Source organism: Suncus etruscus, chromosome 1 (genome assembly GCF_024139225.1).
Source record: "Suncus etruscus isolate mSunEtr1 chromosome 1, mSunEtr1.pri.cur, whole genome shotgun sequence".
Taxonomy (NCBI): Eukaryota; Metazoa; Chordata; class Mammalia; order Eulipotyphla; family Soricidae; genus Suncus; species Suncus etruscus.
In genome coordinates, this window is record NC_064848.1 from 184,227,645 (window position 1) to 184,251,776 (window position 24,132).

General features: G+C 46.6%; 1 protein-coding gene across 2 annotated transcripts; it reads right to left on the reverse strand.

Moving 5' to 3' along the window:
* Positions 1-9,732: 9,732 nt before the first annotated feature.
* ATP5MC1 (ATP synthase membrane subunit c locus 1) lies at positions 9,733-12,496 on the reverse strand. Of its 2 annotated transcripts, none has more exons than XM_049781414.1 (5): positions 12,434-12,496; positions 11,778-11,825; positions 10,776-10,853; positions 10,223-10,407; positions 9,733-9,957 (listed from the first exon to the last, which is right to left on the reverse strand). In XM_049781414.1, the coding sequence occupies exons 2-5, from the start codon at positions 11,814-11,816 to the stop codon at positions 9,843-9,845; spliced, it is 417 nt and encodes a 138-aa protein (XP_049637371.1). In that variant the 5' UTR covers positions 11,817-11,825; positions 12,434-12,496; the 3' UTR covers positions 9,733-9,842. The 2 variants fall into 2 exon arrangements, with proteins under 2 accessions (XP_049637371.1, XP_049637370.1); XM_049781413.1 differs by having other exon boundaries at positions 12,365-12,460.
* Positions 12,497-24,132: the final 11,636 nt, after the last annotated feature.

Here is a 24,132-nt window from a genome sequence, read left to right on the forward strand (position 1 = left end):
AACTAAAAAAACTACCTTCGTTTTTAGAGTTTATTCTGAGCCCTATAAGGGTCTTGCTAAAATGCCAGGCTCGGTTGCTAGGCGTTGCCATGGGGATGATGAAACCAGCTTGGGAAAAGGGCTTCAGAAAACCTGGGCCTCCTGGTTCTTTCTTTTTTTTTTTTTTTCCTTCCACGAGATTTTGAATATACAAGAATTGAGGGCCTGAGCTTTTAAGTCTGGGGAAGATTTTTTTTTTTCAAGACTGCTAGGTAGGTATGGAGGAAAAATTACTTACTGGGCACGATGAAACACTGAAGTCTTCTTTCAAAAATATGACTCTCACGTTGGAGATGTGTAGTAAGTGCTACTGCAAGTGGATAAGGTGCTTGCTTTGCATACGCCCAGATTTAGGTTCCATCCCGGCTCCACATAGTGCCAAGAGTGATCCCTGAACACAATCAGGAGTGGCCCCAAAAGAGAAACAGAAAATGATCGCTTCTGTTTCTCCTTAGCCAGAATTGAGACTCAAGCAGGAGGGATAGCCCAACCCTGGTTCCACACCCCAGGACCACTGAATCCCACTTGGTAAATTCCAAAGAAGCAAAAAAGAAGCATATTACACTAAATCTAGGTGCCAGATGAGTTTTAGAACTTCCAGCAGAAACTGGAGGCCATACCTCGTAACCAGATAGATTGTTATTTTCTGCAGTCAACTAATGAATCTTCATACTCGTTTGGGTACATTTTTTAGCAGTTATACTAAATCAGATGAAGAGTTCATGTTAGAGCATATTTTGCTGCCAAATTTGTTTTATTTTTATGCAGTGCTGGGGATAGAACCTAGGGTATCTCACATTTTTAGAAAAGTAGTCCAGTTTTCAAAGCTCTGGCTTTAGTAAGGGACTGTAGACCCAAATGGCCAGCACTTACTGGGAGCTTAACTTTAAACTGACTGAGAGTTTTGTTTGTTTCTTTTTTTTTTTTTTTTTTTTTTTGGTTTTTGGGCCACACCCATTTGACGCTCAGGGGTTACTCCTGGTTATGCGCTCAGAAGTCGCTCCTGGCTTGGGGGACCATATGGGACGCGGGGGATCGAACCGCGGTCCGTCCAAGGCTAGCGCAGGCAAGGCAGGCACCTTACCTCTAGCGCCACCGCCCGGCCCCTTGTTTGTTTCTTTTAACAACCCTATTTGTGATGATAGCACAGCAGCATTTGCCTTGCAAGCAGCCAATCCAGGACCTAAGGTGGTTGATTCGAATCCTGGTATCCCGTATGGTCCCTCGTGCCTGCCAGGAGCTATTTCTGAGCAGATAGCCAGGAGTAACCCCTGAGCACTGCCGTTTTTTGGATGTGGCCCAAAAACCAAAAACCAAAAAAAAAAAAAAAAAAAAAAAAGAAAGAAAGAAAAGAAAGAAGAAAAGGAAAGAAAAAGAAACAACCCTATTTGCTACTTTTTTGGAGTGGGGGCTGCCTAGCAGGCCACACAGTTCCATGCCCCCCAGAAATTCTCATTCCACAACCTTGGAGACCCTGGATGCTAGAGATTACCCAGGTGAGACCACCTAAATAAATATATAAATATTCCTGCATCTCTCTAAAACATTATTCAAGAAACTGGTAAGTGGTTGCCTTTTGTGGGCCATGGAGATGTTCAGCTAGCTGCTGCCTCTCACCCACCATCACTGCTGGGTATGACACATTCAATGTTGTGTTGCACATTTGTTGTCTGTACAACCTCAATGTGTCATTCATTTCTAATAGACTCCAGACTTTTACTTAGGTGTTGTTGAAAGACAAGCTCACACACCAAAGCAATCAATGGCTCCTCCATATAAAGTGAGGCAAAGAGAGTTCCCTCCTAATTGGTGGGGCTGTGTGTTGTGTGTGTGGGGGGGAGGGGGAGGACAGATCTCCGGTGGAAGGTTTTCTAGCCAAGGGGCAATGAACAGAAACTAATTACCTTATACCACACTTAATGGTGCTCAGGGGTCACTCCTTGCAGGCTCAGGGAACCATATGGAGTCCTGGGGATTGAATCCAGGTTGGGTTGTATAAGGTAAACTGCTGCCAGTTGTATTATCTTTTAAACCCAGATTATTCTTCTTTTTCTTTTTCTTTTTTTTTTTTTTTTTTTTTTTTGGTTTTTGGGCCACACCCAGTGGTGCTCAGGGGTTACTCGTGGCTCTGCACTCAGAAATCGCTCCTGCTCCTGGCTGGTTGGGGGGACCATATGGGATGCCGGGATTCAAACAATCCTTCCGTCCTGGCTCAGCTGTGTGCAAGGTAAATGCCCTATTGCTGTGCTATCTCTCTAGCCCCCAGGTTCACTTTTTGGTTTTTGGGCCACACCCAGTGGTACTCAGAGGTTACTCTTTGCTCTGTGCTCAGAAATCGCTCCTGGCAGGCTCTGGGGACTTTATGGGATCTAACTGTGTTGGCCACATGCTATCTCTCTGGCCCCAGGTTCAAGCTTTTTATTTGACCACTATGCAAATAACCTCAGGCTATTTTTGCATGTCAGGGTGTTAATCTTTCCTTTGCTAGAGGATAGCGGGTGACATTTCCAGTAGTGTTTTATAAGGTTGCAGGAGTAGTCTAAATAATTGGCACCTCACTTGTCCAACCTTAGTCTCACCACCATTACCTTGACTCACATTTTTTCTACTTGGCACAGCTTCCTTCTCTTGCCAAGGAGAAATCCCAACTACAAAAGCACTCCATTCCTCACAGGAATATTGGTAAAATAATGATTGTTACAATGAAGAGATAATGTGATAATGATGTGCACCACTTCTGGCCAGAGTAAATGTTCGATGATTATTAACTCTTATTCTTATTCATTTTCAAATAACTGGCTGGAATAGAACTTTCACTGCCAAGTCTTAATACCTCCAGGCATCTTATTATATATTAATTAGTCACTTTAATTACTCCATTCTCTGGTCCTCATGGCTGACTTTTCATACCTTTATTATATAGCATACACTACTTTTTATTTTAGTGGTTTGATTACTCATTTCTGATTACTGCCTCTGCCCTCCCTGAGGGCAGAAACATGGGTCCCCAAGTTTGTGTCTTGGATGTGCAGTTCAAAGTGACCGCAGAAGAGGTGAACAGAAAGGAGACTAGCACATGGTAACCTGTTTCCCCACTTGGAGGAATTTACAATTTCCTCTCTTCCTCCTTAGATACACATTATTTTTTTCCTTTCCCAAAGGGCCGAGCCAAGCTTCCACAAAGAAGGAATCAAAGAAGTGTTGCAGGGGATAATAGCACCCACTCACTACCTCCCATGGGAATTTCCTGTAGCTGCTCAGCTTGGGGAGAGAAAGACTCAGGGAGAAGGGATCACATGTAGAAGTTGGTAACAAGCAGGCCAGTGGCTTCTAGGGCCACACCTGGCTGCTTCTCACTGGTAGCTAAGCCAGAGTGTACTTTCCAGAAACTCCCATCCCCTCTGGGCATGGCTGAAACAAATGAGCAGTCTTCCAGGATCTGATCTCAGCCTCCCTTCTTCCCAGCACAGAACCTTGAGTGCCACTAAGTTTGGTAGCACCGTGCTCATGTAAACTAGGAAAGTGCCCTTCTCCAAGGACAGAGACCAAGCAAATGTCCCCTGAGTTAGGGCCACTGCTATGTTGTAACCTTCTTCTAGATACCTGCTGAAGATCCTTCTTGTCTTCGCCAAAGTTCTGAGCCCATCCTCAAGACCCAACCCAGACTTTTGTAGTGAACTCAGGGATAGACTTACCATCTAGGTTATTCATCCAGCCTTAAAAAGAAAAGTAAAAGTATGGATGGGTGCTTTTTGCTTTGGGGATATCCCTGACTATGCTCAGGGCATTCTGCTGGCTCTGCACTCAGGGATCATTCTTGGTAAGCTTGAGGAACCATATAGGATGCCAAGGATCATACTTGGGTCAGCTGGGTGTAAGGCAAACACCTTACCCATGGGAATAATGTGCTGGCTCCAGGAATGGGTGTTTTGAGCTTTTTGACAAGAATAGCCATATTTAAAAATTTAAAAATATGCAATTCTATTATCATTTTTGTAGACTCCATGAATACATCTTTTGTTCTTAGGCCAGTCCTGGCAGTTCTCAGGGCTTACTACTGGGTATATATGTGTTCAGGGGTCATTCCTGGTGGGCTGTGGGATACAATGATCCTGGGATTGAACCTAGGTTGGCCTTATACAAAGCAAACACCCTACTCACTTACGATCTCCCTGAATATGCTTGTGTTCAGTAGCTTTTTATTGTACGTGTGTGCATAACTGTTTTTGCTATTATTTGCACATGCATTCCTGTATAATATTTTGCGGTTACAATCCCCTGAATTGTGCTCACCCCATTTTAGAGATGGGGACTTATCTCAGGGGAGATAAATCACATCCTAGCAAGCATGGCTAGATTTGGAGCCTGGCTCTTTTAGTTTGTTTTTTGACCTTATTCTGAGCTTAAGACAGTGGTTACTATTTCCTGATCATAGCCCTAAGAATAAACAGACAAGATTCTACCTGATGTAGTGTACCTCTGTATCCACTCACTGATATTTTGCACTAAGCAAAATAGTCCTAGCCCCTGGATAAAGAAATCCAGTGACTAAGATTCTAAGGTTTGACTGACCTGCCAGGGACTAGAAAACGTATTCTCAACTCTTTAGGGTTCCACTGACCCTACAACTACATTACTTGTTTTGTTTTGTTTTGTTTTGGTTTTTGAGTCACACGCAGCAGCACTCAGGGATCACTCCTGGCTCGATGTTCAGAAATTGCTCCTGGAAGGCTCAGGGGACTTTATGGGGTGCCGGGATTCGAACCGCCAACCTTCTGCTTGCAAGGTTGCCTTACCTCCATGCTATCTCTCCGGCCCATAACTACATTACTTACCCTGCTGATTTTGCAAGGCTATTTGGAGCCCACACTAGAGGGAAATTCTTACAACTTTCTGGCAAAAAAGTGAAGTTCTTGGCATGCCACAGGAAGAAAAATGCAAGCACCTTCCCAGGAGGCTGTTCCTTGATTACCACCAGAGTAGTGGCCAGGTCAGGATGCCAATACAACATCCCAGAGGGTTACTGAGCTTTTTTTCGTAAGGGCATTACCAGTTAATCCATTGCTCCCCTGGTAATACCTCTGCTGCCCAGTTCAACTCGTCACGTTTCTTCTCTTTGGCCCTGAGATTTCTGGGCCCTGCTTCAGGTTTCCATCACTGGATTGTTCTGGACAAACTTTCAAGTTTAAAGACAATCAAGAGCTGACCATTGTAGACCAGTGCTGTGGTTTGTGGTCCCCCTCAGCCAGCACACATTGGCCAATATTTGAGACATGGCAGTGAGGGAAGAGGCTGTTGTCATTACCATCTAATGTGGCTTTAGCATCACAGGATAAGTCTCCTCCCCCACAGCAGTGAATTAACTGATCTCCTAAACCAGTCAAGGTCGTGACCTTCAATGGTAAATGATGATGATCGTTAATGATGAATGGATTTGGGTTTGGGAACATTGACTAGCTATCAGATCTGGGCTTGGGCTTGTTCATGAACCTTCTCTTTGAAGAAAACATAGGTGCAGGAGCTAGAATCTCCACTTCATTAACCACCTTCAGAGGCTTCCTGGTAAGACATTTCTTTGGTTTGTTGGAAGTTATGATAAAATACGCCTTGCACACTGTGCCTGACAATGAATGCCAGCCTTGCTCTTTTCTCTTGGACGGGACTGTTACTATACTCACCTGTTCCATAATGCATAGTAAGCACAATTCCATTTGCTTCTGCTTCCACCATATTTTCAACTTTCCAAAGTCATCAAGGGCAAGAACCTTAGTTTTTTTTTTGGGGGGGGGGGGCACACTGGTACCACTCAGGGATTACTCCTGGAAGGCTTGGGGAATATATGAGAAAAATGTTCTATCCACTGTGCTATCACTCCAGCCCCAAAACTTAGATTTTGGGTCCTTCTGTAGAGTTCCTGAGATGACCATCTTTAAAGGTACACAAACTGAATCTATTCTTATTTTATTTTGGTTTTTGGGTCACACCCAGTAGCGCTCAGGGGTCACTCCTGGCTCCACCCTCAGAAATCGCCCCTGGTAGGTTCAGGGGACCATATGGGATGCCAGGATTCGAATCACCATCCTTCTGTATGAAAGGCAAATGCCTTACCTCCATACTATCTCTCTGGCCCCCTTTTTTAACTTTTGTATTGATTGATTGGCATTGGGCCACACCCGATGGCGCTCAGGAATTATTCCTGGCTCTGCACTCAGAAATCGCTCCTGGCAGGCTGGGGGACCATATGGGATGCTGGGAATCGAGCCAGTTCTCCCCCAGGTCAGCCATATGCAAGGCAAAAGCCCTGCTAGGCTATCTCTCAGTCCCCTGAAACTATTCTTTTTTTTTTTTTTTTTTTTTGGTTTTTGGGCCACACCCAGTAACGCTCAGGGGTTACTCCTGGCTATGCACTCAGAAGTTGCTCCTGGCTTGGGGGACCATATGGGACACCGGGGGATCGAACCGCGGTCCGTCCAAGGCTAGCACAGGCAAGGCAGGCACCTTACCTTTAGCGCCACCGCCCGGCCCCAACCTGAAACTATTCTTAATAAGTCACATTTCTTTGCTGTTAAACGTACTTTATTGGCTGTCTTTCAGCTGTGAGCTTGCAATTAATATTCTTGGTTTAGTTATCTTACAGAAGTTTTTCAGAATTAAGGCTTTCAGAAATGAGATGCTACTTAGAAGTTATTCTCTTTTTTTTTTTTTTGTTTTTTGGGCCACACCCATTTGATCCTCAGGGGTTACTCCTGGCTAAGCGCTCAAAAATTGCCCCTGGCTTGGGGGGACCATATGGGACGCCGGGGGATCGAACCACAGTCCTTCCTTGGCTAGCAGTCCTTTCTTGGCTAGCGCTTGCAAGGCTGACACCTTACCTCTAGCTCCACCTCACCGGCCCCATAAGTTATTCTTTATGAGGGACAGAGTATGGTGGGTATGGTGCTTGCATATGGCCAACCTGAGTTTGATTCCTGACGCCCCATATAGTGCCCCAAGCCTGCCAGGAATGATCTGAGTACAATCAGGCATACACCCTGATCACTAACTAGTATGGCCCCAAAATAAAACCAAGTTTCTTTCTGAAACTGTCCAATTTGAGACTCTGTCTACCAGTGCCTCTGCATTAATCCCATGGGTTGGTCCTGAAGGACATTTCAGCTGTTTTCTCTTGCCTATGTCCTAATTTAGTCAAGTGCATGGAGCCCACTGTGCATCAACTGAGACCAGAGGGTTGATAATACACAGAATTTTATTTATTTGGGATGTTGGGCCACACCAGGCATGCTTAGTGCTTACTACTGGCTCCACACTCAGGAATCACTCACTACTCATGATGCTAGCAGACCGTATGGGATGACGAGGATCAAACCCAAGTTGGTTGTGACGAAGGCAAATGCCACACCCACTGTGCTCTCTGGCCCCTACACAAAAACTTGTTTTTAGGTTTAAAAAATTTATTTAGGGCCCGGAGAGATAGCACAGCGGCGTTTGCCTTGCAAGCAGCCGATCCAGGACCAAAGGTGATTGGTTCGAATCCCAGTGTCCCATATGGTCCCCCGTGCCTGCCAGGAGCTATTTCTGAGCAGACAGCCAGGTGTAACCCCTGAGCACTGCCAGGTGTGGCCCAAAAACCAAAAAAAAAAAAAAAAAATTTATTTAAGGGCCCGGAGAGATAGCACAGCGGCGTTTGTCTTGCAAGCAGCCGATCCAGGACCAAAGGTGATTGGTTCGAATCCCGGTGTCCCATATGGTCCCCTGTGCCTGCCAGGAGCTATTTCTGAGCAGCCAGCCAAGAGTAACCCCTGAGCAACGCCGGGTTTTTTTTTGTGGCCCAAAAACCAATATATATATTTAAACACTGTGGTTTATAAGATTGTTCATACTATATTTTCTCAGTTAAAAGTTGTTCATAATTGAATTTTAGTCAGTGTACAATACCCTTCATGAAATTCTTTTTTTTCCCTCTCCCAACCCTCCAGTGCATTTCCTCTTTTCCTTTTGGCCACACCAGTGGCACTCAGGGGTTATTCCTGGCTCTGCACTCAGAAATTACTTCTGGCAGGCTCAGGGGACCATACAGGATGTATGGCCACATGTAACGTAAACACCCTAGCTGTTGTGCTATCACTTTGGCCCCGTGCACAAAATTCTTAAGCACTTAATCTTTAGAAAAGACCCATTTTACCCCTAACAAAAAGCACATATTTTACGCAAACTCCTTAAGCACAGGGACTGTGTTCCTCATCTGCTTTATTCAAAATATTTAGGGGCTGGAGCGATGGTGCAGCGGTAGGGCCTTGCACGCGGCTGACCCAGGATGGGTTCAATCTCCTGGGTGTAACCAGGTGTGCCCTCCCACCAATATTTAGGTTCTCTGAAGAGGTTGAGAATGAAATGATAAAATGAAGACAAATGCAGATAGGTGGAGGTCTCCTCTACCTCTCAGATGCTGTACATTTTCCTACAGAAGCCAAATCATTGTGTGGCCAAAATGAAATAAGATGAGATGGTCTGGCAATGAAAGACTGAAGCTGGACCAAAGGAAAATACCAAACTCTGCCAATTCTATTCTTTTTTTTTTTTTTTTTTGGTCTTTGGGTCACTTCTGGCAATGCTCAGGGATTACTCCTGGCTCCATGCTCAGAAATCGCTACTGGCAGGATCGGGGGACCATATGGGATGCCGGGATTCGAACCAATGACCTTCTGCATGAAAGGCAAACGCCTTACCTCCATGCTATCTCTCTGGCCCCCTGAGCCTTAGTTTCCACATTTGTAAAACAGGTACAATAATGGTACTACTCATTCATATACCTGTTGAGATAACAAATGAATTAAATTCATTTATTTTAATTTATTTAACTTATCCTTAGTATATAGCTCAGTGCAATTAAGTTCTTCAAAAAAAATGTATTTTTTGGTTTTTGGGTCACACCTGGCATTGTTCAGGGTTTACTCCTGACTCAGTGCTCAGAAATCACTCCTGGCAGGCACGGGGGACCATATGGGATGCTGGGATTTGAACTACCATCAGCCCTGGGTCTGTCGCTTGCAAGGCAAACGCCCTACCGCTATACTCTTTCCGGCCCCTCTTAAAAAATATTGCACGTTGGGCCAGATATAGTACATTAAGGTGCTTGCCTTGCAACCAGTCACCCTGAATTCAATCCCTGGTTGTCCCTTGAGCATCATCAGGAGTGATCACTGAGCAGAGCCAGGGATAAGCTCTAAAAAACAACAATAGGGGCTGAAGTGGTAGCACAGCAGGTGGGGCACTTGCCTTGCACATGGCCAACCCAGGTTTGATCCCAGAATCCCATATGGTCCCCCAAACCTGCCAGAAGTGATTTAAGTGCATAGAACTAGGAGTAATACCTGAGCACCACCAGATGTGTCTCCCCCAATTGTATGTATTGGGGCAGAATAGAGAGCATAGCAGGTAGGGAGTTTACCTTGCACACAGCCAACTGTATAGCTCCCCCAGCACTGCCAGAAGTGATTACTGAATGAGAAGCCAGGAGTAACCCTGAGCATCACTGGGTGTGCCCACCCCATCTCCAAACAGCCTATCGATTAATGGCAATGCAGCTTTTCAGCTCTAGATAGTTCCTCATCACCAATGGATGACCTATTCTATTTTCTTTGTCCCACCTTTCCACCAAGGCCCTCCCCAAGGCCAAAGGACAGAGGCGAAGGCTTTTGGGTTTAGAGAAACATTATGTTTAATGATAAAGCTCAGCACACTCCAGCACTAGGTGTGGCCTGGAGTCGAAGCAGCAGGGATGGGTAGGTGCCCCCCATGGAGCCTCACATGGCGAAGAGGATGAGGAAGGCGACCATCAAACAGAAGAGTCCCATGGCCTCAGACAGGGCAAAGCCCAGGATGGCATAGGAGAAGAGCTGCTGCTTGAGAGATGGGTTCCTGCAGAGATTGGGCAGAGTTGATGCCAGTTCAAGGAAGGGAAGGGGTTGAGGGTATGGGTGGTTGAGGGCAGGGAAAACTGGAACAGGAAGAGGATCTGGCCTATCTGGGGCCATAAGTACACAGAGCAACTAACATGGCAAGTCAAAGTAAAATGGGGGGGGGGGGAGGGGGTAATCAAAACAGGAGATAAGAGAAATCAACCAAAATCTAAAGGGATATCCTCTTGCTGAGTCTCCCCTGGCACCCTTCACCCCCAACTTACCTGGCATAACCAATGATTAAGCTGCCAAACACGGTTCCAATGCCAGCACCTGAGCCAGCCACACCTACGGTGGCGGCTCCAGCACCAATAAATTTGGCGGCTGTGTCAATGTCCCGGGAGACCACGCTGGTCTGGAACTCCCGTCTGGCCAGCTGGAGTGGGGAGCTGTTGTAAGAAGGCTGAGGCTGAGAGGAAAGAGCAAATAAAAGGAGTGATAGCAAGGAGATAGACAGCAGGGCACAGAGAACTGCGACTCCGCCCCTTCACCCTACCCACCTGAGCTCTGAAACTACTGGCAAACCGCCCAAAGGGCAGGCCGGAAGACTAGGACTGCACACTATTCTGGGAGTTAGTCTTGGGGGTTGTTTCTAGTGGGAGCTAAGGAAACCTCACTTTTGAACAAGCTTCTCAGAATGCTCACTTGGGAAGATTTTAAACAATGAAAAAAACCCAGGATTTCCTAAGTTTCCACCCCAATTAGCCTAAGGGCAGCTCACCTCACTTGAAGGACACCTGTTTGGGGGAAATCATTAGGGTGACCTTTTTCCCTTACCTGTTTAGATGGGATCTCGGGCCTGTTCAGGAAGGAGGCAGACACAGGCCTAATAAGACCCCTGGTACAACAGCGGATCTATAAAAGCAGAAAGACACAACATCACCCCCCAACCTAAGTCAGGGAAGGAAAAAAAAAATACCAAAAATTCGCACTGTTAAGCCCTGTGGAAAATCAATGATAAATCTTATAAAAGCCCAATATATCTCACAGTCAAGTCACAGATTCCTGCCTTTACCAGAGAGGCCTGCTTCACAGAGAACTGTCCCAAGATCCTGGCAGAGTCAGCAGTGGCAAACTTCCCATTAAAACCGAGGTACCAAAGTTCACTTCTTTAGGTCTGGCCCTAATTGTAACCAGAATATAACAAGTTATCTCCCCAATATTCTAGCAGGTACAGGGTGGATTTGTACTCAAGTCATCAAAGGACTCAAAAGGGGGAACACTGGCTAAAAACGTTAATGCCAAACACCCCGAATGAAACAACAGGTCATGATGCCTGTGATTCCTAATAACCAGGGCCTTAGAACTACATTCTTGCAATTTTCCAAGAAATAAAATACCGTAGCTCTCAAGCTCAACAAAGCCTTGGGAACGAACATCTGGGAATTCTAAGCACTACAGCTGCAAGGGTTCTGCCTATATGCAGAATCCCAAAGTCTAACGAATTGCTCCAGGGTTCAGCCATAGCATCATGATTTTTAAAAACTCCCCATATGATTCCAAAGTACAGCCAAGATGGAGAACTACCGATTTAATGGAGCTCATCGGCTATGGCCAACTCAGACGCTGTGGGTAAAGGTCAGATCAAGAATCTGATGACATTCCAAAGCCAAGATAGCTAGATTTGCAGGGCCTAATAAGGGGGTTAACTGCATTGCATCCTAGGTCCTCCCCCAAAAGCGATTTTCATTAGGATGTCAAGCTTCTCTCTGCTCATTCATTAATTACGAATGGATCCCACACATGTATTTCATAAATCCCATTCGAGTCGTTGCTTACCAGAGCCGGAGTAACGAGCAGTGTCCCGGAGGTCTGCATTTTTTCAGTCTATAGAGGTGGGGGGAAAGAAAAAAATTCAACCACTGACAGCTCGGCTGTTTGCTTATTAGAGTGGCGACCTTCAGTCGTCCCCTTTACCCGACTCGTCCTCCCTTGGACCACCTTCTTCTCCTAACCGTGTCCCCCAAATGCAGGAAGGTATTAGAGGTCAGAGACGCCGAGGGAATTCCTGGGCCACCACTTTGGGGCACGAGGGGTTTTGCAAAAAGGAAGGTCACCGAGATCGGAAGTCAAGGCATGGAGGCCTGAGTCCCAGGAGGGAACGATTGCCAAAGAGGAGGATTTCCCAGGAGGATTGGAAGCAGATATTGGGCAAGCCGTGGACCCAGGAGCTGCCCATTTTGCACAAGTGTCTAGGCCCGCCTCTGCCAAGACGGCTTAAGCGTTCATTACCGTTGGAAGTGAGCAATTTTAATTGATCAGGCTATGAAAGCTCACCGCTTCTCAAGGCCTAGAGGCAAAGAGCCCTCCAACCCAAGCCGAACCCAACCCGGGCCGATCGCTTGCAGCACAGGCCCCCAAGTCACCTGCGCTCCCACTGCCCAGCTGCCCCTGCTCCGACCACAGCGTTGCCCAGCTCAAGGTGACTGACTCACCTCCTCGCTTTAGCTCTAGGTCTCAGCGCTCAGCTCCCCCTACCCACGTGGTCTGGGAATCCCGCTCTCTCATTGGCTGCGACGCCGCCGCTCTCCTATTGGCTGCTGTCTTCCGTTCCTCCTCTCTCATTGGCTCTCCGCGGCAGCTTCCTCTCGCTCGCCACCAGCGTTTCGTGGCAGGTCCCGTCTCCTTGCGGGTAAGGGCGGGGCTTGCCTTCGAGGTGTCGCTTCCCATTGGTCGAGCCTCGAAACACTCGACCATAGAGTCGGCGGGACGCGGCGTGTCCATAACCTCGCGCACAAAATGGCGGTCGATGTAAGGAGCGCAGTAAAAGGCGTGGGGAGAGATGACCGGACGTCCGACGCACACAGACACGTGACCTTTGATCTACTCTTTCATTCGAGCGCCGCAAGCGCATTGCATTTTGGGACTTGTAGTCCGAGAATGGGTGAAATCCCGCGAGACGTTCTTTCCCCAGGCAGCGAGAGCCCACGCCTTTGCAGTCTTTACCGCTGTAAGGATTTATGTGAGGCTTCCTCTTGCTGGGATGCTAAAACCCAGCTCTTAGCTTGCAGGTTCTCTCATGGGCGAAATATATAAAAATTTTGTGGCCTTCCGCTGTTTGGAAATCGTGGACTAGCAACCAGATTTTTGGGAGACCCACACTTGATGATGTTTTAGGGCTACTCTGTGCAGATTGTTCTGGAGCCACTCCTAAGTGAGCCATTTCCCCACAGATGGGTTTGCAATTATAAAATATATTGCATAAACAATATAATAAGGATAAAATGATAACCGATACGAAAGCGAACTCAGGCTAGAACAGGGAGATGGGGGAGGGGGGCCAGAGAGATAGCACAAGGGTTAGGGCGTTTGCCTTACACGTGGCTACCCTGGTTAGATCCCCAAGCATCTCATTTGGTCCCCACCCCCTTGCCTGCCAGGAGTAACCTTTGAACGATGGCCTGTGTATCTAAAACTTAGTCCTTACCACCACCACCATCAATTGTAGGGAGAAATGTTGAACTTTAGGTATAAAATGAAAGTTAGGTTTTGTTTTGTTTTGTTTTGTTTTGCCTTTTTTTTTTTTTTTTGTGGGGGGGAGTGGCACACCGGTGACACTCAGGGGTTACTCCTGGCTATTCGCTCAGAAATCCTCTCTGGCTTGGGGGACCATATAGGACGCTGGGGGATCGAACCGCAGTCCATCCTAAGATAGCTGCATGCAAGGCAAACGCCCTACCGTTTGCACCACGGCTCTGAACCCTGGAAGTTGTATTTTTGTTTCGTTTTGCTTTGGGGCCACACCCGGTGGTACTAAGGGGTTACTCCTGGCTCTGCACTCAGAAATGGCTCCTGGCAGGCTTGGAGGACCATATGGGATGTCGGGAATGTAACCCAGTTAGGCCACGTACAAGGCCCTACCCATTGTGCTGTAGCTCTGGCCCCTAAAATGGAAGTTTAAACGCATTATTTAGTGTAAACTGATAGTAGATAAAAACCCTAAACAAAGGTGTTCCCCCAACTTCCTCTTCTCTGGAACCTCTTCTTTTGGTATATAAAAGCCCACCTGGATTACAGGATCTTCCACCACCCTGGTGAATTTGATTCTGGATTAAAAAAAAAAAAAGCAGTTCTGGCTTTGGCAGGTGCAGAGGGAGCACATGACAAAGAGAGGCCATGAAGCAAAAAGCAGACTAACTCCGATGAATCCCTTTCCTAACTGGCTTGGTATTATTTCTTTGCTGCTACCCTGCTTCATCAGACCCATCTCCTGAATGGTTAGAAACACGGTGCTAGGGGCCTGAGCGGTGGAGCAAGTGGCAAGGAGTCTGCCTTGCCCACTCTAGCCTAGGACGGACTGTGGTTCGATCCCACGGCCTCCCATATGGTCCTCAAGCCAGGAGTGATTTCTGAGCGCATAGCCAGAAGTAACCCCTGAGCGTTACTGGATGTGGCCCAAAACTCAAACAAACAAACATACAAACAAACAAAAACCAGGTGCTTAAGGCACCTCGATTATATTTTGGGGGAAACTATATGGGGCACAGTGGATTGAATCTGGGTCAGTTGTGTTCAAGGCATGGACCCTACCTGTTACACTATCTCTCCAGCCCCACAACATAAATGCCTTAGCCCTTGTACTATCTCTCCAACCCCTAAAGCATAAATTCTTGATCTTTATTGTCAGGCACTATTCCATCTTAAGTTAGAAAGAACTCCAAAGAGCTAGAGAAGGGAATAGATTTAGGCTGCAGAGGTAAGATGGTGGTTAAGGGAGTTTACTTTGCATGATGCTAACCCAGGTCCCAATCCTCAACACTATATATCATTCTCTAAACACCACCAGGGTTCAGTGCACCTAGGCAAAAATAGTGTCTGAGCATAGTCTAGGTTTATGTAACCTCTCTTTGGGGAACTGAAGTGGGTTATGTGGCAGATACCTCTCTGGGGGCTGATGAAAATTTCAGGCTGACCAGTTAAGATTACCTCCAGGAGTGATCCCTGAGCTTAGAGTCAGGAATAAGTCCCAAGCACCACCAGGTGTGGCCCCCAAATAAAATAAATAAAAATATTAAAATAGGGGTTGGAACAGTGATGCCTTTAAGCAGTAGGGCATTTGCCTTGCACATGCTAACCTAGAACGGACTTTGGTTTGATCCCCTGGTGTCCCATATGGTCCCCCAAGCAAGGAGATATTTATTTACTTATTTATTTATTTATTTTTAGTTTTTTGGCTTTTGGGTCACACTCGGCGGCACTCAGGGGTTACTCCTAGCTCTACTCTCAGAAATCACTCCTGGCAGGCGTGGGGGACTATATGGGATTCCAGGATTCGAACCACCGTCCTTCTGCATGCAAGGCAAACACCCTACCTCCATACTATCTCTAGGAGAGATTTCTTTTTTTTTTTTTTTTTTTTGGTTTTTGGGCCACACCCGTTTGACGCTCAGGGGTTACTCCTGGCTATGTGCTCAGAAATCGCCCCTGGCTTGGGGGGGACCATATGGGACGCCGGGGGATTGAACCGCGGTCCGTTCCTTGGCTAGCGCTTGTAAGGCAGACACCTTACCTCTAGCGCCACCTTCCCGGCCCGGAGAGATTTCTTTTTCTTTTCTTTTTTCTTTTTGGTTTTTGGGTCCACCCGACAGCGCTCAGGGGTTACTCCTGACTCTATACTCAGAAATTGCTCCTGGCAGGCTCGGGGGACCATATGGGATGCCGGGATTCGAACCACCATCCTTCTACATGCAAGGCAAATGCTTTACCTCCATGCTATCCGAGGAGAGATTTCTGAGTGCATAACCAGGAGTAATAATTCCCTGAGCATCACTGGGTGTGGTCCCAACCCCCCAAATTAAAATATTAAAATAATATTACTGGGAGCTGGAGAGATAGTACAGTGTCCGCGTGTCTTGAATGCAGCCAATGCAGTTTTATCCCAGTATCCCATATGGTTTCTGAGCCCATCAGGAAGTCCTGAGTGTAGAGCCAGGAGTAACCCCTGAGTACCACTGGGTATAGCCCCAAACTGCCCTCCAAGATAGTATTACCAGTTCTTACTTTTAGAAATATGAGATGCTGGGCCAGAGAGATAGCATGGAGGTAAGGCATTTGCCTTGCATGCAGAAGGACAGTGGTTCGAATCCCGGCATCCCATATGGTCCCCAGAGCCTGACAGGAGTGATTTCTTTTTTTTTTTTTTTTTTTTTTTTTGGGTTTTTGGGCCACACCCATTTGATGCTCAGGGGTTACTCCTGGCTATGCGCTCAGAAGTCGCTCCTGGCTTGGGGGACCATATGGGACGCCGGGGGATCGAACCGCGGTCCGTCCTAGGCTAGCGCAGGCAAGGCAGGCACCTTACCTCTAGCGCCACCGCCCGGCCCCTAAGTATAATATTTTTTTTTTTTTTTTTTTTTTGGTTTTTGGGCCACACCCGATAACGCTCAGGGGTTACTCCTGGCTATGAGCTCAGAAGTTGCTCCTGGCTTGGGGGACCATATGGGACACCGGGGGATCGAACCGCGGTCCGTCCAAGGCAAGCGCAGGCAAGGCAGGCAGGCACCTTACCTTTAGCGCCACCGCCCGGCCCAGGAGTGATTTCTATGTGTAGAGTCAGGAGTAACTCCTGAGCACTGCTGGATATGATCCCCCAAAAACAAAAAAAACAAACAAAGAAATATGAGATGCTGGGGCTGGAGAAATAGCACAGCGGTAGGGTGATTGCCTTGCATGCAGTTGATCCAGCACTAACAGTGGTTTGATTCCTGGCATCCCATATGGTCCTCTGTGCCTACCAGGAGCAATTTCTGAGCACAGAGTTAGGAGCACCGCTGGGTGTGACACTCCCACCCCAAAAGAAATAAGAGATTCAATAAATGGTAGGCATTAGTTAGTAGTTGATTAATGCTTCCATTTGGATAGATGTATTTTCTCTTTTTTCTCCCTCTTCCCTGTCACTGTGCCCCCCTCCTTATTTTTTGCACACTCTAGGTTGGTCTGCTAACACACATAGGTTATAGTGCTCATCAGGAACACACACTTTAGTTGCAGTGCTTGCACACACCTAGTTGCGGAGTGTAGGAAATGGCATGTTCCCTAGTGCTGCGGGGAATCCCAGAGAGCACAGTGCTTCCAGGGTTGCACTCAGCATGTGGGGCTCTGGTAGGGATCAAACTTGGCAGCAAAGCAGTGCTCTATCAATTAAGCTAATCCAGGATCCACAATTATATCTATATCTATATCTATTTTTTTTTTTGGCGGAGGGAGAATGGCTGCACATGCAGCAATACTCAGAGAACCCTACTGGCTCTATGTTCAGGGGCTGTGCTTAGTGGTGCTCAGGGGACCAAATGTGGGGCTGAGATTGAACCCAGGTAGGTGATTTAGTTTTTTTTTTTTTTTTTTTTTGGTTTTTGGGCCACACCCGGTGACGCTCAGGGGTTACTCCTGGCTATGCGCTCAGAAGTCGCTCCTGGCTTGGGGGACCATATGGGACGCCGGGGGATCGAACCGCGGTCCGTCTCCTAGGCTAGCGCAGGTAAGGCAGGCACCTTACCTCGAGCGCCACCGCCCGGCCCCATGATTTAGTTTTTTGGGCCACACCTGGCAGCGCTCAGGGGTTGCTCTTGACTCTGCACTTAGAAATCGCTCCTGGCAGGCTCGAGGGACGATATGGGTTGTTGGGGATTGAACCTGGGTCTGTCCCAGGTCATCTGTGTGTAAGACAAATGCCCTACTGTGCTATACTATTACTCCGGCCCTCACAAGTTATATTTTCATGGGAATCAGTCTTTTTTATTTTTTTCCTTCTGTGCCACACCTAGTGGTGCTCAGGGCTTATTCTTTTTTTGTTTTTGTTTTTGGGCCACACCTGGCGGTGCTCAGGGGTTACTCCTGGCTGTCTGCTCAGAAATAGCTCCTGGCAGGCACAGGGGACCATATGGGACACCAGGATTCGAACCAACCACCTTTGGTCCTGGATCGGCTGCTTGCAAGGCAAACGCTGCTGTGCTATCTCTCCGGGCCCTCAGGGCTTATTCTTGACTTTACATTAGGGACCACTTCTGGTGGGGTTCAATCCTGGGATCATTCACGAGAGATTATTCCTGGTGGGACTTCCAGAATTATAGGGCGGGGTTCAAACCTGGTTTGATCCCATGCAGTGCAAGCATTCTATCCACTATATTGTCTCCTCCCCTACCATATTGTTATTTTGTTTGTTTGTTTTTCTTTTAATTTGGTGGGGTTTTCTTTATTCCCATTGATTTGTGCAACTTTACATAAGAAAAATAAATCGGGGCTGGGACGGTGGCGCTAGAGGTAAGGTGTCTGCCTTGCCAGCGCTAGCCTAGGATGGACCACGGTTCGATCCCCTGGCGTCCCATATGGTCCCCCAAGCCAGGAGTGACTTCTGAGTGCATAGCCAGGAGTAACCCCTGAGCGTCACAGGGTGTGACCCAAAAACCAAAAAAAAAAAAAAAAAAGAAAAAGAAATCGACTATGAGCAGAGCTATTAATTCATCACTCATTCGTTGACAATGTGCATCACTGATTCAGTGTTATTATGGAAGATAGATTAACAGATAGTCCCAAGCCTCCTACCAATTTAAATAAAAATTACAAAATGTTTGAAATCTTATTCTGGAACACAAAGGGCATTTGACTCCCAACTTCTGTTCTTTGTAGAACAAGAACAAGATATTCCTGTTATTGACATGCATAAGTACATCAGATGCTCTTTTTTTGTTGTTTATTTTATTTTATTTTATTTTATTTTGGCCACATCCCATGGTGCTCAAGTCTTACTCTTGACTCTGAACTCCTGGGGCTCAGGGCACCATATGTGGTTCTGGAGGTTGAGCCCTGTTAGCTGCATTTAAGTTAAACATTTTACATGCTGTACTATTAATACCACCCCTGTGCTCTGAATTTAATACCATCTCTCTCTAGCCATATTGGTTTGGAGCATCAGGTATATATATATATGGCCCTTGACCTGCTGGAGACTGAGCTGGCAAGATGCTGACAAGATGCTTTTCTTTAAGTCTAATTTAATAAACAGGAAAGGTAGTTTTATGACACACCCCTAGTCTGGAAGAGGGAGAGAGGGAGAGAGAGCTGGGTTTGGGACCAAGGTAAGGTCAGACTGAGGGCCAGGTACAAGGAACAGGTAAAGAAGGTAAAAGAAGGTAAAAGGATAAACTATTCAGGAAAATACAGCTGAGCCCCCTAAAAATCAGAGAGCAAGCCTCAGCCAAGAGTAGAAACTGTTTGCCTGTCCACAGCTCACAAACTGCCATTCACAACTCCCACCTTCAACTCCCAGTCAAGCCTCACTCGGGGTGAGGTTTTGTGCCCTCTGCCCTTGTCAAACTTCCAGCCAGTGACAGTTGATTAAGGTCTTTCTTAAAGGAGTAGGACCTTTTTATGGCTGGTGTTACAGGGTTAATACAGTAGGACAAGAGATAAAACTCACTTTTCTAGTAATTGGAGGCTTAAGTGAGAATTGGTGCTGCTAAAACAATGCTGCTTCTTTGGATGCGAACACCACACCAAATGACTGGGAGACAGACCTGTGGCTCTGCCTTTTAGGAGCCCAGAGTTAGAACAAAATGTGCAGTCTTAGTTTGCTGTGACTGTATGCAACCTGGTCACCACAGAAACAACAGTGGGGGGAAGGAAGGGAAGATAAAACATAACGTTAAAGATATAATTAAAAGGACCAAAGAGATAGCATGGAGGTAAGGCATTTACCTTTCATGCAGAAGACCATCGGTTTGAATCCCGACGTCCCATATGGTCCCCTGTGCCTGCCAGGAGTGCTCAATTTCTGAGCATGGAGCCAGGAGTAACCCCTGAACACTTCTGGGTGTGACCCAAAACCCACCCCCCCCACACACAAAAAGATATAATTAAAAATTAGAAAATAGGGGCCGGAGAGATAGCATGGAGGTTGGGCATTTGCCTTGCATGCAGAAGGATGGTGGTTCGAATCCCGGCATTCCATATGGTCCCCCGAGCCTGCCAGGAGCCATTTCTGAGCATAGAGCCAGGAGTAACCCCTGAGCGTTGCCGGGTGTGACCCAAAACAAACAAAAAAATATTAGAAAATAGGGGTCAGAGTGATAGTATAGTCGTAAGGCATTTGCTTTGCATGGGTCCAACACAGGACGGACCCCGGTTCAAGTCCCGACATTCCATATGGTCTCCTGAGCCTGCCAGGAGTGACTTCTGAGCGCAGAGCCAGGAATAACCTCTGAGTGCTGTCGAGTGTGACCCAAAAACAAACAAACAAAAAAAAAAACAAAGTAAATGAAAACAAGAAACTTAAGTATGGAGACTGGAAAATAGTTAAAGGGATGGATCACAGACTTTGCATGCAGAAACCCTGGGCTCAGTCCCTAGCACCACACTATCTGATCACTGCTTAGAAATAACTAACTAATGGGCCCGGAGAGATAGCACAGCGGCGTTTGCCTTGCAAGCAGCCGATCCAGGTCCTAAGGTGGTTGGTTCGAATCCCGGTGTCCCATATGGTCCCCTGTGCCTGCCAGGAGCTATTTCTGAGCAGACAGCCAGGAGTAACCCCTGAGCACTGCCGGGAGCGACCCAAAAACCAAAAAAAAAAAAAAAAAAAAAAAAAAAAAAAAAAAAAAAAAAAGAAGTAACTAACTTCCAATCATCAAGCTGGAGAAGCCTCAAACACAGCTGGATGTGGTTCCCAAAGTAATAACTAAGTAAAATAAAATTTGTGTGTTTAAAAGGATTAGAAACAGCCCGGAGAGATAGCACAGCGGTGTTTGCCTTGCAAGCAGCCGATCCAGGACCAAAGGTGGCTGGTTCGAATTCCGGTGTCCCATAGGGTCCCCGTGCCTGCCAGGAGCTATTTCTGAGCAGACAGCCAGGAGTAACCCCTGAGCACCGCCAGGTGTGGCCCAAAAACCAAAAAACAAACAAACAAACAAACAAACAAAAAGGATTAGAAACATAAGAAAAGAGGCTAGAGAGATAGCATTGAGGTAGGGCATTTGCCTTGCATGCAGAAAGACGGTGGTTCGAATCCCGGCATCCCATATGGTCCGCCAAGCTTGCCAGGAGTGATTTCTGAGCATGGAGCCAGGAGTAACCCCTGTGTGCTGCCGGTGTGACCCCAAAACAAAAACAAAACAAAAAGAAAGAAACATAAGAAGCAATAATATATTCTTTTGTTGTTGTTGTTGTTGTTGGTTTTTGGGTCACACCTGGCAGCGCTCAAGGGTTACTCCTGGCTCTATGCTCAAAATCGGTCCTTGCAGGCTCGAGGGACCATATGGGTGCCGGGATTCGGACCACTGACCTTCTGCATGCAAGGCAAATGCTTTATTTCCATGCTATCTCTCCAGCCCCTGAATAATATGTTCTTTTTTTTTTTTTTTTTTTTTGGTTTTTGGGCCACACCCTGTGACGCTCAGGGGTTACTCCTGGCTATGCGCTCAGAAGTTGCTCCTGGCTTGGGGGACCATATGGGACACCGGGGGATCGAACCGCGGTCCGTCCTAGGTTAGCGCAGGCAAGGCAGGCACCTTACCTCCAGCGCCACAGCCCGGCCCCGAATAATATGTTCTTGAGAAATGTTTTTTGTTAGTTAATTTGTTTGGTTTTTGTTTTTGGGTCACACCCGGCAGTGCTCAGGGGTTACTCCTGGCTCTAAGCTCAGAAATCGCTCCTGGCAGGCTCAGGGGACCATATGGGATGCTGGGATTCGAACCATTGTCATTCTGCATGCAAGGCAAACACCCTACCTCCATGCTATCTCTCTGGCCCCCCCAATAAACGTTTAATTTAAATTTAATTTTATTTTTGTCCATACCCAGCAGTGCTCAGTATGGAATATATTGAGGTCCAATTTGTATTGGCTGTATGCAAGATAAGCACCCTACTGTATTATGGCTCTGACACCTGAAAGGTGTTTTAACAAAGAACTTGTTGGAGTTTAAGAGATAGTATATATGGGGCCTGCGAGGTGGCGCTAGAGGTAAGGTGTCTGCCTTGCAAGTGCTAGCCAAGGAAGGACCACAGTTTGATCTCCCGGCATCCCATATGGTCCCCCCAAGCCAGGGCAATTTCTGAGCGCTTAGCCAGGAGTAATCCCTGAGCATCAGGGGTGTGGCCCAAAAAACAAACAAACAAAAAAAAAAAAAAGAAAGAAAAGAGATAGTATATGGGTTATAGTGCTTACTTTACATGTGACCAGCCCAGGTTTGATCCAGGAGTAAGCCCTGAGCACTGCATATGATTCCTGACCAAAAAAACAAAGGTTGAATAAGTAAGTTAGATCTTTTACTTTGAGTTAACATTGAGTCAATATTGAAGTTTGAATAGAGTGAGTGTCTAACTTACCTTTCAGGTTTTTTTGTTTTCATTTGGGGTGGGCACACCTGGTGGCACTCAGGGGTTACTTCTGGCTCTGCGCTCAGAAATCACCCCTGGCAGGCTCGAGGGACCAAATGGGATGCCGGGGATTGAACCTGGTCTGTTCCAGGTTAGCCACATGCAAAGCAAACACCCTCTGTGCTATCGCTCCAGCCCCCAATTTACCTTTTATTTATTTATTTATTTATTTATTTATTTATTTATTTATTTATTTATTTATTTATTTATTTTGGTTTTTGGGCTACACCCATTTGATGCTCAGGGGTTACTCCTGGCTATGTGCTCAGAAGTTGCTCCTGGCTTGGGGGTCCATATGGGACGCTGGGGGATCGAACAGCGGTCCGTCCTAAGCTAGCACTCGCAAGGCAGACACCTTACCTCTAGCGCCACCTCACCAGCCCCCCAATTTACCTTTTAAACAGAAGACTGTGAGAACCAAGTCAGTGAGGTTGGGGCAAAGAGATGAGGACAGGCAGGGATGCCTGTGGAATTAATAGAATAATCTAGAAAAGAGATGAAGGTGGTAGAAGTGGGAATAAATTTGGCTGTGGTTACATCCCTGGAGGATCATGCTCTGTTTTTTGTTTTTGTTTTTGATGGGGGGAGCCACATTCGGTGGCGCTCAGGGATTACTCCTGGCTATGTGCTCAGAAATTGCTCCTGGCTTGGGGAACCATATGGGATGCTTGGGGATCAAACCCCAGTCCGTCCTAGGTTAGTTCGTGCAAGGCAAATGCCCTACCACTGTGCCACTCCTCCAGCCCCATGCTTTTGTTTTGTTTGTTCAGTGCTGGGCTCGAACCCAGGTTTCCTACAGATAAAGGAAGCACTCTGCTTGCTCTTTGCTGGGCATTCTAGCATAATCTGGCCATCATGTTCAAGGGTTTACACCCTTGTTGTGAGTACATGGAGGATTCATACTCCTGGATGTGGGACCGGCACATTTTTAGCTATTCCCTTGGGGTTGAACACCTTGGTGACTGCGCTCATAAGTCCCAGATGTCATGTGCCAGAGTAGCTGAGGTGTGCAGGGTGCATGGCTCTGAGATGGCAGCCCAGAGAGGAGAGATGCTGAATCAGGGCTCACTGCAAATGGGCAGCCATGGGGATCAAACTCCAGACCTCACACTTACAGGGCAGGCACTTTCACTAATGAGACATTTCCTGTATATAATATAAGTAATTATATATGATTATATAACAACTATATAATGTAGTATACGCTATATTCATATATTATATAACACATTATATAAAAGTAATTATGTAATTAATTATATAACAAAATATAATTAGAGAAGGAAGTGGAGTTAATTAATTTTTCTTCAAGATAGAAAAACCTAGAGTAAGCTGGATTTATGCTGATAGCAACCAACACAGGACAGACCCTGTGCTATCGCTCCAGCCCCTATTCTTTATTCTATTTATTTATTTATTTACTTACATCAATATATTTATTTAAGCTCCCTGCTTACAAACATGTTTGAAGGGGGCCAGAGAGATAGCATGGAGGTAGGACATTTATCTTGCATGCAGAAGGACGATGGTTCGAACCTTTGCATCCCATATGGTCCCCTGAGCCTGTCAGGAGCGATTTTTTTTTTTTTTTGTGGTTTTTGGGTCACACCCGGCAGTGCTCAGGGGTTTTTCCTGGCTCTGTGCTCAGAAATTGCCCTTGGGAGGCACGAGGGACCATATGGGACGCCGGGATTCGAACCGATGACCTTCTGCATGAAAGGTAAACGCCTCCATGCTATCTCTCCGGTCCCTCAGAAGCGATTTC

Coding starts and splice junctions, on each gene's coding strand:
- ATP5MC1 (XM_049781414.1), bottom strand. CDS start 11,816: ATGCAGACCTCCGGGACACTGCTCGTTACTCCGGCTCTG. Junction 10,408..10,775: donor CCGAGATCCCATCTAAACAG/GTAAGGGAAAAA, acceptor CTTTCCTCTCAG/CCTCAGCCTTCTTACAACAG. Junction 9,958..10,222: donor TTAATCATTGGTTATGCCAG/GTAAGTTGGGGG, acceptor CAATCTCTGCAG/GAACCCATCTCTCAAGCAGC.